Below are 17,970 nucleotides of genomic sequence, written 5' to 3'. Positions count from 1 at the left end.
CAGATGATTTACAGCAGATAAATCTGAAGCATGCTTAGGAATGACTCAAAGTAAATAAGTTTCAAATGGTGTACCAAGCAAAGGAAGTTAATATAGCAATTAATAACAGATAAGACAGGATTTAAGAAATAGAATAAAAGAACAGAATTATAGTGAGCCTATTATTTGCCTAACTAGTTCATGTCTAGGATAATCTTACCAGACAAGCAGAAAAAGTCAAAAGCTATATACATATGACCATGTAATGATGCTAAGTGAAATGAACCCCAAGATATGGACATAAGAGGCTTTTTCTTTGTTGCTGTTGTTTTTAATGTATTATGTGATTTTTGTTTTTGTTTTTGTTTTTTTTGTTGGTTGTGGGGCTTGAACTCTGGGCCTGGGTGCTGTCCCTTACCTCTTCAGTTCAAGGCTAGCACTCTACCACTTGAGCTACAGTGCCACTTCCAGTTTTCTGGTGGTTTATTGGAGAGAAGAGTTTCACAGACTTTCCTGCCGGGGCTGGCTTTGAACTACGATCCTCAGATCTCAGCCTCCTGAGTAGCTGGATTACAGGTGTGAGCCATCGGCGCCCAGCTTATTTCTTTTGTATGTTCTTCCCCCATGATATAATCCCTGTTTTCACTGTATTTGATTCTGGTGCCCTGCATCTTGTATATACATGTTTCTAATTTGGGGAGAGGAAGGGAAATAACAAAATACTGAAACAAGGATATAGGTTGATCCATTGTAACAATGAGATGTACAAAACACTGTGTTGAAAACTAACTTTACAACTTGGAGGGGAGAGGGAGGAGTTGGGGAGGAAAGGGATAGTAAGGGAAAAACAAAGGAAGGAGTAACAATGCTTAATAGGAAATGCACTCATTACCTTACTCATGTAACTGTAGCCCCACTGTACAGTATCTTTAGAATAAAAAATATTTAAAAAATAGAGTATGGGGCTGAGAAGTTAGCTCAGTGGTAGAGTGCTTGCCTCACATGCATGAGGCCCTGGGTTCGATTACTCAGCACCACATAAGCAGAAAAGCCAGAAGTGCTCTGTGCTTAAGTGGTAGGGCACTAGCCTTGAGCTGAAGAGCTGAGGGATAGCGCCCAGGCCCAGAGTTCAGGCCCTACGATAGACAAAAATTAATTAATTAATTAATTAAATTAAAAAGAGAGTATAAATGGCCAATTATAATACCTTACAAAATTAGAATGTATTGTAAGCAATTAATCTGAGTTACTATTTTTTTGTTGTAGTACTAGGTTTCAACTCAGGGTCAATCTACCACTTCAGCAATAAACCCAGCCATAGCAATGGATTTTATCAGAAAAAAAAAAGAATTTCTAAGCCCCATGTCAACACTATCTTAACTTTTTTACAAGCTATTTGCAAATACTGTTTAATATTTACTTAATTACTCATTAAACAAATATCCTCCTCCAAAGGAAAGTGATGTAAATCAGCATAGGGGAAAATAACACTGGCAACTTGTCTAGAACAACTGGCTGGAAAGTAAAAACCCTTTCAATGACAGATAGAAAAATGCTTACTTTAGCATTACTAGCACCCAATGTGTTAAGGGATGAAATATACTAAAACTTCTCTGGATACTAGAACAGTATTGACCAATATAATTTTTCAAAAGTCAAAACCAAGTATCTGTGAAAGTCCCTTGTAAACCTTTTCAATACCAGCACTCCCCTATGAACCAAGTCTTCAATATGCATATTAAAAAGAAAATATATGATAGTCTGAGAATGAATGTGATGCTGTTCACTCAGATTCCATTACTATTTTGCCTCACAATGGTACTATCCTTGGTATTGTCCTGCGCATGTCCACCTTGTACACCTTGCAAAGTGTATATCCAAGTATGATACTTCTAGCCCCCCAGCATCTATTCTTCCACCAGACAAGGATTCCCTACACTAGAGAACACAATGTTAGTGACAGACATTGACTTGCTGGCTGAACAGCCAAAGGTTTCTTTATATTTCCCACTTCCCCTTCAATTATGCTGAATTATACTAAAAATGTTGAGCCATGCATGGGCTCTGAAAGTGAAAAGTATCACTTTGGTGCCAAAGCATTTAAAGGCTGGTCGAAGATTCTCTGGATCTCTTCTGACACCCATCCAAAGAAGCCATGTACTTCAGATAGCACAATGACAAGCTGGCTGATGCTACATAATGCACCATGGCAAAGAAGGTGATAAACCCGAGTCCCTAAGGGACAGAACACCTCCACCAAACCAAGCGGGAACATAACAATACCAAACATAATCTTTGTTGTGTTCAGACTTGGGAATTCGGGATTAATAAATTCTGGCATCATAATCCTATCTACTCTGTCTAATACAACTAGGAAACGTAATTTAGAAATTTTCCAATTGTTTGAATATAAGATTTTTACAATCATATTTAAAACTTTTATTTCCTAAATGTGTGTTAAAAATCTAGAGATGCCAGGTGCCAGTGGCTCACGTCTGTAATCCCAACTACTTAAGCCAGCCTTGGCAGGAAAGTCTGTGAGACTCTCATCTCCAATTAATCACAGAAAAAGATAGAAGTGATTCTGTGGCTCAGGTGGTAGTGTTTGCCTTAAGCAAAAGAAGCTCAGGGACAGCACTCAGGCCCAGAGTTCAAGTCCCAAGGCTAGCAGAAAAAAAATCTGTAAAGATGAATTAAAACACTTTTCTTTACGAGAAATCATAGGAAAATATCAAAAGAGCTTAAAAGAAGGCATTCTATTGTATTTGGTAGGTATTCTGGAAACAAAATATCTAATATATTAATTCTTGGTCCCATCGCATTGAATTACAGATTTAACTGTGGCTTTCCCATCACCATGGAAAGGAAGCTGATTCACAGCCTGCATAATACTAAAATTAAAATAATCTATTATTGAACACTCCTGTTTTAAGAGTTTATATAATTTCTAGAGTCTTGACTCAAAGGAACAGATTTTTGTCAGTAAGCAGAAGGGGTCCAGTGAGCTACTTTAATCTGAAAATCCCTTCTTTTGGATTCATTCAGTAAGTAAGCCTATGTTACAGCTTCAGACACCAGTAAAGTGCTTTTATATATTAATAGCTATAGTAGTATCAGTCAAAAATAATGATGGTTAAAAATTAGCAGGAACTTATAGTGAGTCCAGGCAGCTTGCTGGGACACACACACTTCAGTTTCAGGTTTAAGTCTATGCTGCTCTAAAATTAACCTACTTATTTAGGTTAGGACCATAAAGCTCTAAAATATACAATCTCAATGCCTTTTCTCCCTATTGTAACTAGAGTCTCTTTCAAATGCAAAGAAACATGAAAAATGTCATTCTACATTAGCCATGGTGTTTCTTAAAGACTGACAGCCAAAATACAGTTGGTCTGCCTATTATTCGTTGAATATATATATATATATATATATATATATATAAATGTATGAATGCAGAGAGGTATATTTACAGTGGCGTCTAGACAAATGCTGGTAAATTACGTCTGGTCCATATTCTGGATTGAACCAGAATATGAAGTGCCTGCATTAATAAGTTGATTGTTCAGTTCAGATCATTTTTTCTCCAAGCAAGCACTTCTCAAGAAATAGAACATTGATTTACATGCAAGAGAAAGCATCTTAACTAGTTATAGGTGATTAAAAATGTGCAGACTATCATGCATGCACAGCATAGTATATATGTTTGTATGTACAGTGCTAGGAGCAAACCCACATCTTCATAAATGCTAAGCAAGCACTGTACCACTGAGCCACGTCTCCAACACAGGTTTGAAACATTCATAATGCACAGTTCTCCTGCTCTATTATGAACTTGAAGTTTCCAACAAATCAGAAATGGCAAATTAAACTTTTTGGAGTATTTAGCTTTTTAAATAGCAAATAAAAACACAGAAGACTGAAAGCTAAAAGGAATTACATAGTGAGCCTGAAGCACGTTTAATATGGTCTTCTTCGTCTTTTAAATTATTTCCATTTTATTTTGCATGAAGAGCTGTTAGATACTCTATGTGGTTTTGCACAAGTCATGTATTAGGAAGATTTTATTCTCTTTTACCTTATGAGCACTGGACAAAGACAATGCTAAATGTTAAATATGTGAAAGATCAGTTCTAATGGTAGAATTCAACAATACCTTATAAATTTAGTGGATTTTGAGAGCCATCTACCAGACGATCTTCCCTAGAAATGTCAGAGAATATATGAGATTCACTGGATGGGAGAATATAGTTAAGGATGTACTTTGTTACCCAAAGCTGACATTTTTAACTTCATTATCTGTGGATTTCTAATAGGATCTACTTACTGAAATGCCTTCAAAATTTGTATTGTTCTGATCAAGGAGTATATATTTTCTCCCCAGATTAGGAAGGGTAAAGGGCATCTGGATTATAGTGCAAAAAATTAACAATTCAACAAACATAAAATTCACACTTCAGAAGAAATTATAAGCCAAGAAAACAATCAAAATTCATCTTGTGCCAATAAACCACACCTCACCAGCTCCATTCCTCTAAATTCCCTTTCCTTTGAGACTTCTTTCAATAGAGACTGTCTCTCTGTTCCATAAATAAAGCTGAGAGTTGCTAGGAAACCATCTAACTTCTCAGGACACCACTGAAGGGGAGAGACTTCTTCCTGGAGGTACAGAAATCTGAAGCTAGTCCTGACACACGCACTATTGTCAGGAAATGTAGATTGCTCCAGCACATCTATTTCACCAGAGCCCTAGAAATGACTTGATTTCTTATAGAGCTAGGTATGACGGCACTGGCCATTTATAATCTCAGCACTCATGAGGTTGAAGCAAGAAAATCCTGAGTTCAAGGCCAGACTTTTATCTCAAAAAGAAAACCAAAATCTAAATAAAAACAACAAAAATAATTATGCATACTCCTATGTAGGAACAATCACATTAAATCTGTGACTTAATTTGGACCCCCAAATCTTTCCACATTCTGGTCTTGCTTCTTTTTTCTCATAAGTCCTCTCCAAACCTACCATTTCATCTGCTCTCACTTAACAGCATCCAAGAAACTTGGATATATATTCAAGTCAAAAGTTACCCAGATAGCTTGAGGACCATCATATTATTGCCCTTATTAAACTGAAATTTCCCACATTGTTCAGAGTTGTTTTAAATTTTTTGTTATTTCTTTGAAGAAGAATCTAATAATGTCTACCTCTATTGAAAGAGCCCTAAGCACTCTATATGAATTTGCAACTACTAAAGCAGCAGCCCACTCATTCATCCTGCTCTCAGAAGTAATTTTTGAGAAACCCTGCTTTTCTCTTGGTCATTTCTGTCTGAACTACAGGTCCAGCTTTGGTACAAGTAACAAACAGAGGGGCATAATTCTTGCACATCTTGCACATGTGAACTCTGGAATGCTAATCCATTTCTGCTCCTCTGCTAGTACATTTGTCCTCTGGACTGACTGCCTCATATCAGCTCACCTACATACAGCAGTTCAAGTCATCACCTCCTTTCAACAAGAGTCCTAAGTACAAGAGAAGGGGAAGCATAAAGATTCTATCCACAAAGCTCTGGCTTTTGTCCCCTAGAAATACAATGTTGGGTTATTAGGAATATAATATAGTTGGATTACCATACAGGTTTAGACCTTTCCTGAGCCTGAGTAGGCTGAGTTGAAATGACTCACTGCCCACCTTGTTCACCTATTAGGCCTTATTCTGTCTGCAAGGAGCAAGGGCAGGAAATGCTTATTCATTTAAGTCCCCAGTTCCTTCACACATCCCTTGTCACCTGTTACGTTGGGATGGTGGGAGAGTACTTACAGAAATGAGGCTACATACATCTCTGATCTAGAAGTCCAAAGAGCCTGTTCTAGACTTAGGAGGGAAGTGCTATGTCTGGTTGAAGCCAGCTCTCTGTTCACTCAACCTGAGGATCAAGATAAATCAGCCTTTATTTTACATACACCAGTGGCACTGAATCCATGGGAAAAAAGACATATTAAATGTTTCAGAATTGTGAGCTGTGCTCCTCTTATTGTAGAAGTTCTGTTAATATCAGGACACACTCACAAATAGCAACTACCTTTGTGTGCCTATATGGTAATTTTATTTTATTGGAAGTGCTATTTTTTGTTGGTTGCAGCCCTTTGATAGGTCTTGGGTGCCAGCTCCTCGCCCTTTTTTCCTGCTACGAATCTAAATCTATCAGAAGATATATTAAGTGACTGATATATGGATGCAAGCAAAAAGATGTACGCCAACTTCCCCTAAAATGGCTAGATGGGACAATTAAGAGAGACCTCTTACTTCTCCCACACTAAATCAAAGTTGGAAGAAACTAGTGCTTCAGGTAGATTAGACTGGCCATCCTAATTGGAACAACGGTAATACTAGGAGACAGTTATTTTAGATATTAAATAATAGGTGGTAAAAAAAAAAAGCTATAATTTCAGAGAAAATAGAAACTTATGAAGTGATTCCTTCAAGGAGCTGGACGTTCTGGGAACAGTGGAGGCACAGAACCGTTTGAGTCAAGTGACATTACAAATCTCCAGGTTACAAAACTAGAAAAGAAAGACCACTGGAGAGGTTAGCACCAAAAGTCTATGTAGGGAAGCCCATGATCCACTGATCGAGGAGGTCAAATGAGAGGATGTCTCAGATAAAAGTTATGAGAAAAACGAAGAGAGAAGTATCATGAAATACAGTCCCAAAGTATAAGCCTGTTTCAAAACCCCGAGTTTCTTAAAAACTCCTATAAAAACAATAAGACTTTTTGTAACCATAAACATACTGACAAAACCGAATTTTAAATCATATACTTTTCTCCCTTTGAATATGTATTTAAGCACATGTAGGGGAAATGCCAAATTATAAAGACTTTTGCCCTTTCCTATTGCCAGGAGAGGAACAAATACTAATAATTCACTGAAATTTTTACCATTTTAGATTTCTTTCTACCTAATACATTAAGAGTAAATACAGACCAATATATTTTTTCAGCCAGTGTAAAATCCTCAATCTCAGAGTGTTTAGCACTTCAACAAAATTTCAGCAAGTGGGTTCCTTTGCCTCAAACCACAGCTTCTCCACGGTGATAGTGCTGGACATTTGGGGCCAGGTCATCTTTGGGGGTGAGAGCTCCCTGTGTATTGTGGTATTTGTAGCAGTCTCCTTGGTCTTACCACCGCAGCCATCCACCCACGACAACCAAAAATGTCTCCAGATAACCTTCAAATATCCTCTAGGAGGCAAAAATCTCCCATCTGAGAATCACTTGGATCTAAGTGCCATCAAAAGATCATTTTCTCTAATTTACTCATTTAAAAAGGACGCTTGAAATCTACAATCTCTTCTTAACAAAATATCTGATGTTTAACTTTGAAAGGATTTCTTGCATTCTGAGAAGTCCTCTAGCTTTGGGAAATGCTAGATTAGGTTATTCAGTTTCAATTTTTATTTTTATTTTGTTGGATGTTTCTTCCCAGTTATTCATCTGTGAGTAACATGCAAATTAGTTAAATAAGGCTGGGACCACACTAATTATAGCAAATACCAACCATTTTCTCAGTCATACAAAGATACTTTAGATTGTAGTTTGTTTTTAATCAAATTAAACATTCTGCCACATTTTTGTATCCATTATTTAAATCTGCACCTCTTTCTGTTGTTTAAAAGGGTAAATGTTAATAGCCACCTCTTTCTACAATGTGACTGCTGATCAAGGAAATTGGAAATTTTAAGAACAAAACAATTATTGCAGATTCTAGCATTTAATTTGATACAGATACAAACTACAAAATACATATAAGCTAAGATATTGTTGACTCTACTCTTCCCCAAGACAGAAACTTCCCAAATCTGCTGTGTCTATTTGTGTGTGCGTGTGTGTGTGCACGCGCGCGTGCATGTGTGAGTTCCACTCCCCTGGGAAAAAATACAGACTGGTATGTCAGAATAAAAGAAATCCATACCGTGGGCGGCATGCAAACAGACAAGCTGTGACTCACCTATATGATAAAGGCCGATCCAATCGCTGGGGTCCACCTCCTCCTTAATGTCCCAGAAGATAATAAGGTTCTGGGCCTGCCCCAGCGTGTATTCGTACATGCTGGCAGTCAAGCTGGAGCGGCTCTCCGAAGTCACCAGGTCCGTGTCGCTGTTGGCCCGTTGCAGGGTCATGTTCTCTGGCATAGAGCTCTGGGCAGCGAGGCTCTGCAGGTTCTCTGGACTCAGTGTGTACCGCATCTGGGGATTTCGACGCCGCACAAAGAGCAGATGCTCCCGGGCTGAGCTAGCCATCCTGTCTGCCGCTCCAAGCTTGGCTTCTTACAAAGCTAGAAGAGACAGACAAGCATAAAAGATGAGTGCTACAGTGTGAAGAATTGGGAGCAAGCTTCCTAGACATAAAGCCTTGAGAAGCGATTATTAAAGTCTAAGCATAGAATAATTTACTATCAAATAAAATGTGTGAAGCTTTCAGAAAGAATTTCTATAGACTGAGGTCACATGTTGGCTAAGATTATCACACACCTGTGTCACACAATTTCTCTTGGCACAGATTCCTCCTGGGAACTAAAGGGCAAGGGATTTCTCTATCATTCTTTCAGGTCTATGCATTCCCAAACACTCAGCATTGCAAATGACACCTCTTCTCTTTTTCTATCTCACACACTATGTTTTCTGCTGCACTTAAATTTCACAACAGCAAGACAGAACATGTTGATACATACTAAATGCAGTTGCAATACACCACTATTGAGTACACTTTCACTTGCTCAGTGTCCTTAGCCTAAGAATGCAACTCAGAGTCTTTTGGGGAGCTTGCTCAAATGTCAACTCTTCCCTGAATTGCAGGGTATCATTTAAAATTGCAACAACTTATGTTTCTCTGTATCAATTACTCTGATCCAACAGGCCATATGATTTACCTTTTGGTCTTCCCTTTACTTATTTGTCTATTACCTACTTTTCCCAGTGATTTTCATATTTGATTCACTACTCTATCCCCAATGTCTACAATGGCTTCTGTGCATAGTGGGTGTCTGTAAATATTTATTATGTGAACAGATGGAGGCAGAGTTAGAATCTTTCTCCTAGAGACTCCTCGACATGGTTTACATATATTTAGTCTCTTTGTTAAGCTTTCCTCTTGCCTTCTTGTTTTTCTGGCTGGTCTACTCTTCCCACCTGGATCATGGTAAGCTATTTCCTCTGGCTCTCGTTTTGCCCTCCATCAAAGGAGCAGAGACTTCCCTGTGGAAACTTACAAAGGTTTCCTCTGGCTCACTTGTGAGTCTCCTCTGGAAGTATTGCCAAGTGCTGTCAGAGATGCTTTCCAAAATCTTTGTGCCTTAATGCAGTGCCTTTGCGTTTCTGTCTCCCATCACCTCTGTTTTCCCTGGATTCACACATGCAGCTTCACCCAGATCCTACTGGCTTCACCCAGGGTAAATCTGGCTCTCCTACATTAGCCCTGCCGGAACTACATAAGCCACTAATATGTTCCTGGGCTTTAACATACGTGCTGTACCCTTAGAAAATGTTGGCATCTTTGTTGTACATGTTTCATTTAAAGCTCAACCCTACTGAGTCTTAGGAAGTTAGCAGGGTTTTCATTTAAAAAAAAATCAAGCTAAGCAATCCTTGCTGCAATGTTTACATTATAGCTGTTCTGAACACTGAGTCAGACAAGAGAGATATGGAGAGTGATGTTGACTAAATTTATCCCATTTCCCTATTATGTTTCCAATAATAGAGTATTTGCAAATATACTTCTTTCTTTCATTTTCTTGGAAGTAGTAGAGACTAAACTCCAAGCCTCATGCTCTGCCTCCTGAACCACACTTACAGACCATTTGCTTTCAGTTTGTTCTTCATAGTCTTGTAGTTTTACCTGGGCCAAACTCTTTTTGTCTATAACATCAAGTAGCTGGATTACAGGAGTGTACTATCATTCCCTGCCCTATTCAAGTAATCTCTGCCATAAAATTTAGCTCATATTTTAACACTCTTTTTTTTTGGGGGGGGGGGGGTCCGGTTGTGGGCCTGAACTCTGGGCCTAGGCACTGTCCCTCAGCTCTTCAGCTCAAGGCTAGCGCTCTACCACTTGAGCCACAGCAGCACTTCTGGCTTTTTTCTTTTTTCTTATGTAGTGCTGAGGACTCGAACCCAGGGCCTCATGCATGCAAGGCAAGCGCTCTACCACTGAGACACCTTTCCAGCCCTTAACACTATCTCTTGAATTAACTTGGATTGGTAGGCAAGATACCCTGTTTCTAAAAGAGATAGAAATGAAAATGGACAGGTAGATTTACTAAGCTTAATGGTATTAAGTTTCATATCTTTATAAAGCTAACACTTCTGTTTTTTAACACAGTCAACTCTGACATCACTGAATAATTTTTAGACAATCACAAACTGATGAAGACTAAAATACAGATCATCTTCAGATCCACTTCCATTTCAGTGGGTTTCAGCAAGCCATTATTTCTCTCTCACCTCAGTGAGTCAAGTACCAAATGAGCCTTAGCCAGAACTATAAATAATTAACTCCTAACACACTGCAGCCTACTAGAAAACACAGATGTACATAACAAAACTATTTTCCTGAAAGAAAGAAGTTGGCCAAAGAACTTAGCCAAAAGCAAAGAAAGAAGTTGGCCAAAGAACTTGGCCAAAAGCCACATCAGAATTACATCAACAATTCTTCTCTAGAAAAGAGGGGAAAACACACATGTACATCTAAATGGTTGGTTTAAAATTTTTTTTTCTAATGACTTCTCTAAGCTGAGAAGTAGATTAGCATTGTGGGTGACAGAATTAGTTCTAAAGTCCCATTTTTGGATTTTGATTAAGTTTCTACTTCATTTTTTCTGTGATCTCCGATGGCTTATCTTATTTCCCTTATCTTATTTCCATTTTCTCACCTATTTAGGATGAATATAATGACACCTGCCTCATCTATAAAGCGTTTGAAACAATGCCTAGAATATACTAAGTCTAGCTGGTAACCTTACCATACGATTGCAATGCACTTTAATTACATTGGGGTGTTAGTTTCAGCACTCCCATGGTTCTTCTCACTTATGGAGGAACCAACTGGCAAATTATTGGTTTAAAGCATAGCTTCAATCAGAATCAGAAGAGCCCAAGAAACTAATCTGATAAGGAAGCCAAGACCAGCTTGGAGCTGGTAGCTCACGCCTGTAATCCTAGCTACTCAGGTGACTGAGAATCTGAGGATCATCATTCAAAGACAGCCCAGGCAGGAAAGTCCATGAGACTCTTATCTCCCATTAATCACAGAAAGAAAAAAAAAAAAAAAACACCCATTAATCACATAAAGAAAAAAAAAAAAAACAGAAGTGGTGCTGCAGCTCAAGTGGCACAGTGTTAGTCTTGAGCAAAAGGATAGAGCCCAGACCCAAAGATCAAGGGCCAAGACAGGCGGGGGAAAAAGAAGAAAAGGAAAAAGAAAGAAAGAAAGAAAAGGCAGGAGCTAATAACCCTAGCAGAGGTCATTCTATTTTCTTAATCCCTCTGTCCTTGGAAGTCTGCACTCTAACAAGAGTCAAAAATAATAATTTATTTTCCATGGAAAAGTAAAAATGCTTGACATGTGTGATGATTAATTATACATTGCAGCAACATAGAAAGCACCTTCTACCTGAAGGATAGAAGCAAGGAAAAAAAAACATGAAGAGCATTCAGATTAGAAGCACTGACACAGAGAATTTACAAAGGAAGCAGAGATGAAAGGCAAGAAAAACAAACTCTGAGGAACCCTGGAAAGATGAGGAGAAGCCTGCAGAAGCACCTCATAGGGGAAGGCAAGCTGGGGCTATCGCTGATGCCCAAACTGATACAGAAGACACTGAAAGCCAAGTAAACCAACCCAAAACCACTGAGCTGATAAAAAAGAAAGCAATAAAAATCAGCTTAAAACACAAGTACCCACACATGCATGCACACACACACACACACGCGCGCGCGCACACACCCGCACACACACACATATACACATCACACACAGGGAAGAGTGTCACACATTATAGCTAAAGACTGATATTATCAGTTAGCTTAGCATTTGACAACTGGGAGGAAATTAAGTGTTGGCCTTCCGGGAGAGCAGTTTCACATGCTGAAGTGAAAGTGACATTGTTGAGGTCTGAGGAAGAAAAAATAAGTGGGAATAGAGTTTATATACTTCTTCCAAACAGGAAAGAACAGTAAAAGAAAGACAGCATGTAGTCGATGTGGATAGAAACTTGTGGGTTTGCTTGCTTTTTCATTTTGCTTTCTTTTAGAAGTAGAGTTTTTGCATGCTTATAATACTATGAAGCAAGAAAAAAGCCATTAAAGAGAAAATATACAAGCAGGCACTGGTGATTCATGAGTGTAATCCTAGCTACTCTGAGGAGGCTGAGATCTACAGGATCATAGTTAGAGACCACCCAAGGCACACAAGTTTGCAAGACTCCATTTCCAACTAGCCAGCAAAAAGCCAGGCTGAAGGCATGGCTCAAGTGGCAGAGTATTAGCCATGAGCTAGCAAGCTGAGCAAGAACACACCCTGGATCCAATACCAGTACCATAAAGAGATGGGGAGAGAAAAAGGGGGACAAAGGAGAGAAGGGGAGAGGGGGAAAGCAAGAGGGGAAAATGGAGAAAGGGTGGGGGGAGGAGGGAGAGAGGAGAAGGGGAGGGGGAGAAGAGGGAGGGGTAAAGGTAAAGGGGGAGCGGGAAGAAGAAGGGGAGCAAGAGAAAAGAAAGGGGAGAACTAGAGGGAAAGAGGGAGGCGAGAGGGAGAAGGAGATAGGTGAGAAGATGGAGAGAGGGAAAGGGATGGGGGAGAGGAGGGAAAGATTACACAGCAAGATTTCTAAGGAAGAAAACAAATCTGGAATGCATAGGACAGGCAGCAGATTAGTCTAAACCACCACTGGCCAACAGAAATGTCATGTAGTCCACATATGTGACTATAATTTCTAGTAACTACACTAAAAACATAAAACAAGTGAAAAGTTTAATAACATTTTGTTTAATTCAATGTAGCCACACCATTATCATTTTAACATCAATATAAACAATTGTTTGGTGAGGTTTTCTGTTGTTGTTCTTTTAGTAATGAGGCTTTGTTCATACTGAAAACACATTTCAATTCAAAGGAAGCAATCTCAAGCTCTCAGCAGCTACAGGTGGCTGGAGGTTGCTGGACTGCCCAGGACAGATGAGAAGGATAGAAGAGCCCAACAGCTTCCAACTGAGCTCCATTTTTAACTCACTCTCATCCAGGACCTTAATATAGCTAAGAGGAAGCAACACCAATCAGCTGACAATACAATGTCAATAACCAAGAATTCCTTCATCCTTCCAAGTCTTTTTTTTTTAGGCAAATCTCTAATTGGAGGAGTTGTATAATTCAGTGTGCCAAAAAAGGGTTTTCTGGGGATAGATTTGAGGACAGGGGGATTACAAACTCCAGAAGCCTGTCATCTCTTCTAGCTTTCTTTTCCTTCCACTTTCCAAAGCAGAAAGAGTACCCCAGGGGTACTTGTGCATGTCAGGTGAGATGAAGAAGTGGTAGATAGAGGCTGTTTGTAGACTTCAATTCTCATATAGTACTTACTCTAAGTGACTTGCCAATATATCATTTGTATTTGTAAATAAAGCAGGCAATCTCCCTACGTAAAATATACAGAGAACCTAGGTATTTGTACATCCTACATTCATAAATCAATAGCAGCATGTGCATCAACTTCACTCTGGCTCAATATATTTGCCTACTAATTGGAGGTAATGTTTATGGACCATGGGATATAGTTGTATTAGAAATAATAATAGGTGAAAGTGTCCAATAAGAAGTAGCTATTAGCATGCTACTACGATTAACATTATTGCTGAATGAAGGCACTATTTCATTTGGAGTAGCTATCTATGTATGAGTCTAGAAGATTGGCACTAGGATTTGAAAGACAAAAAAAAAAACAGACTAAAAGCAAAAAGACTAGGAGCTCAAGAAATAGAAAACAACTAGGAGGCCCTGCATTCAATCCCAATACCACAATAAAAATGATGATGATGACAACGATGACGACGATGGTGGTGATGATGGCAATAATGATGTATTTTTAGAGTTGATTTTTCCACAGTAAATAAGACCAAGGCTTATGCAAAAACTAATTTGCAGAGTTACATAAAATTAAGGCATTACAAATTTTACAGTTAAAACTTTATTTTATTTATTCAATGCAATGTTCTCATACGTGATAATTAGCACTACAAACAACAGGGAGTATTGATGTGCATCTTCTACAGAAGCTTAAGAGTTCTTAATTTCATACCTATTCTTTCTGCAATACTAAGGATATATTTTCTTCAGAACATTCTCCTGTCCTTCTGAAATGCTTTAGAAGATAAAGCTGATGCTGAAATGCTTTAGAAGATAAAGCTGATGGTAAGGAAATTGACTAACATGGACTAGACCGAAAGCCGATCCTTCAAAGTTCCTTAGATGACCCAGCCTTTCCATAGTGAGTCTAAACTATACCTGTAGTTCCTGTTCCCAATAGATATGATTTAACGTAACATAGCAGTCCTTTAAAAAACAAAAAATAAGCCACAGAAAACCTCGTCCTTCTAATTATGATTAGGTCTGCACTATGTCGTTTTCTCAGATAACAGACATCTACTTAAATGACAACCAAAAACAAAATCACTTTTCTTCCAGAGATCAAAAGATTTAATTACTAAGCTAACTGTAAAGTGCCATCATATTCATTCCATCACGTACATTCCATCATGTACATTCCAGATCCAGCAGGTTTTCTTCACAAGGCATAGACAGTAGCAAATAACGAATTCACTAAGCAAGTATTTGATTTAAAATATTTTTGCCAAGGAATATAAAGGTGAATGTCAACTTACAAAACCTTACCTAAAGGGAAAGTACAGGAAAAACACTAATTGTCACAGCACTTTTTTTTATATACCAAAGGACGCAACCTAAGATCTATGCTTTACCTAGACTGGCCATTGTAAATAAAACCAATAATAATAACTAACATCTCAATGATCCCTTCTAATTCCTCCAAATATAACATGTAAAACACACACACACACACACACACACACACACACACACACACACGTATATACAGCACATTTTAATTCTCTCCACCCCTCAGTTACTTTCCTTTCCCTACTTTCCTCCTGCTGATCCTCTCTAGATTATCCTTTTACAGTCATGAGGAACACAATCAAAACTGTGGTAAGCTGGCTTATCCATAAAGTTTCTATAGAAAGTCATCAGGCAGTTGTGCAGAACTGCCTGGTGTGCCCTGCTGTGTCTCCACGTTTTCTCCTGCTCATTTTTGGCACACCCACTCTAAGCTATGCAGACAAATAAAGTAACTGTCCATCAGTTGTCAGCCAATTGTTTATTTTAAATCCATAAGCCCATAATACAGTTGAGAAATAGCAATTTCCCTCTCTTAAGACAATCTTAGCAGGGCTGGCCAACTCACTGATAAACAGACACAATTAATTGGCCCAGAGGACTTTGCTGATAGGAGCCCTTCCAGATGAACTTTATGAAACTCCTATCTTTTTGCCCTTCCCCTTTAAACAACCCATTAAGGAAAAAACAACAGCATCAGTAACAACAACAAAAAAGCAATAATAGCCCTTTAAATAAAAGCAAACCAAGTATGGGAAGGTTTTGCCAAACAAAACTTAAGTCCAAGGCTTCTCTCAACTAAAAGTTTATTGAGCCATTACAGATGTGAGCCAGAAAGGCAACTTTCCTACAACTACCAGCATTAGGGCTAGGTAGCCTTTGGAAATTAGTGTCAAAACAAAGATAAGACAGACAGACAAACAGACACATACATACACACACACACACACACACACACACACACGAAAACTTAGAGAAAGCTGTAAGTTGTTAAGTTGTTTACATAGAACTCATGTTGGTTATAGATGAGCAAAGGTATTATCACAGGGCATGTTTCAGGGCTGAAGTTAAGACAGCAGCAAAGAAGTAGTTATTGATGCTTCTGTATTGGTTAAGCTTGATAGTCCAGAGAGCTGATAGTAAACAAGACAAAGTGGTTCTTGTGGTTGGCCATGATGGAATTAAGTGATGGTTTCTCATGGACATTCAGAAGTATAAAATAATAATTTTGCTAAATTTCTGTTCACAATTCTTTTGTATGTATTTTATTTTTTAAAAATTTTATTATAAAGGTGATATACAGAGAGGTTACAGTTACATAAGCATTTATAATTTTTTACTGATGAACTTCCCTTATCTCTTCCCCCTTCCCATCCTCCTGTCCTGGTAGTTTAGGACATCTCAGAATTGTTCTATATTGTGTTATTCATAGGAAGCCTGCAAGAAGCTAAGGAGAGCCAGTCAGGCTCTTGTGTTAATGATGGGGTAGGTTTTCGAAGCATTTGGGTATATGTTCGAGGAAAACAATGATGGTCTCTTAGCCAAAAGAGCAGGAAAGCAAAAGCAATTGGTTGCCAAGTGTGGGAACTTGGACTGCCTGAAGCTTCCTCCTACCCCAAACACTGATACTTTAACCCTGGGCACCCTACCAGGTCCCATCTGCCTGAAGAACTGTTTGGAATATGTCCTCACACAGAGAAACACAGTCCCCACCGCTCTCCCTTCCCACAGATTTCACCAACTGGTCTCCCATAGTAGACCAGTTCATTGGACACAGTGCAATAAGAACACATAAATGAAAAGCAAGCTTTGCAGTCTGACAAAATGGTTACTACAGAACAGACAAGAAATGTGATAGAACTAGTTTAATTGGGTTATATCAGATAAAACTTGACGATTTCTTTATAAAGAGCCTGAAAAAATCCATTTGTTTTAAGGACTCAAACTATTTTAACTCATTAAAGATGCAGAAATTGAATTCCTGCTTTCAAATTCAATAGACTATAAGAAGTTGAATTTTTATGAATAGATTAATATTTATTCAAAGAAAGAAATCCATTCAACTTACAAATACAATTCAATATTTATTTTGGTTTAGAATGTTGCACTATTCAAATTATTTTTTAAAATACCCTGGTCTTCAGTCATTGTTTCAAGCAAATTAAAATCTCAGTAAAATGCAAACCAGCTCTCACTGTTTGCAATGGGGGAAACTTTACAAACACTATGCACTTATCCATTACCTTATTAGTATGAGTTTTATATAAAGGATCCCATCACAAAAGACAAACCCAGCTTCTATAACTGTGAGAACTTCTGTCAAAATGCACGGCTAAATTTGGAATATAAGCATCAGTACTAACCCTCTAAGGGAAATGGGTTGCCTCTGTCTACCTTCCAAAGGTCTGAGGGCCTTTTGGGTCAGCTAGGTAAGAACCAGAGAGATACTGTGGATACTCCTCCGGACTCAATCATGGGAGCCTGAGCCAGGGCCCACTTCTGTGTTCTTCCAGCACTTTTCTCTCTTTGCATAAGAGAGCTTAGGCTAGGTTTCTACCATGTCTTAAAGAATCCACTATAACATTCTGGTTGCATCCTATTGTTGAGCACACAGAACCCAAATACTGACTGAAACAAGAAGGGAAGGGACTGGTGGTGAGATAGTAAAGGGCAGGGAAAGAAAAATGGAAATGAAGAAGGGGGAAAAGGCTGTGAAAATTCAATATGTAGAGGTGTTTGGTTTTACTTTGGTTTTTGCTTTGCTTTGCTTTTTCCTGGGAAATCAGGATGAGGAAGAAGGTGAATGAAAGAGGCAATTACCAGAATCTGAACACGAAGAACATGTGAAATTATCATAGTCTAAACTCCAACTCAACTCTCTGACTATACCCACCCCTGGAATGTGCCCCAATGTTATATGTTTGTGCTGACAACAACTGAGAATTTCTAGTTTAAGAAATCACTAGGTAATAGCTACACATGGCCCCAAATTAAACCAAATTTACTTACTCTCCAACTTACACAAATTTGTTAAA

The 17,970-nt window shown here is 38.5% G+C and overlaps 1 protein-coding gene across 1 annotated transcript in view; it reads right to left on the bottom strand.

Moving 5' to 3' along the window:
- Positions 1 to 8,277, bottom strand: part of Hecw2 (HECT, C2 and WW domain containing E3 ubiquitin protein ligase 2) — a 215,097-nt gene extending 206,820 nt beyond the window's left edge. The window contains exon 1 of the mRNA XM_042688309.1: positions 7,986 to 8,277. Coding sequence (XP_042544243.1) covers positions 7,986 to 8,277 — 292 coding nt within the window. The remainder of the gene's footprint in view (positions 1 to 7,985) is intronic.
- Positions 8,278 to 17,970: the final 9,693 nt, after the last annotated feature.

The sequence above is a fragment of the Dipodomys spectabilis genome, unplaced genomic scaffold, assembly GCF_019054845.1.
Source record: "Dipodomys spectabilis isolate Male_0828 unplaced genomic scaffold, ASM1905484v1 ptg000115l, whole genome shotgun sequence".
Taxonomy (NCBI): domain Eukaryota; kingdom Metazoa; phylum Chordata; class Mammalia; order Rodentia; family Heteromyidae; genus Dipodomys; species Dipodomys spectabilis.
The sequence above is the reverse complement of the archived record's forward strand: the minus strand, read 5'-3'. Positions and strand labels throughout refer to the sequence as shown.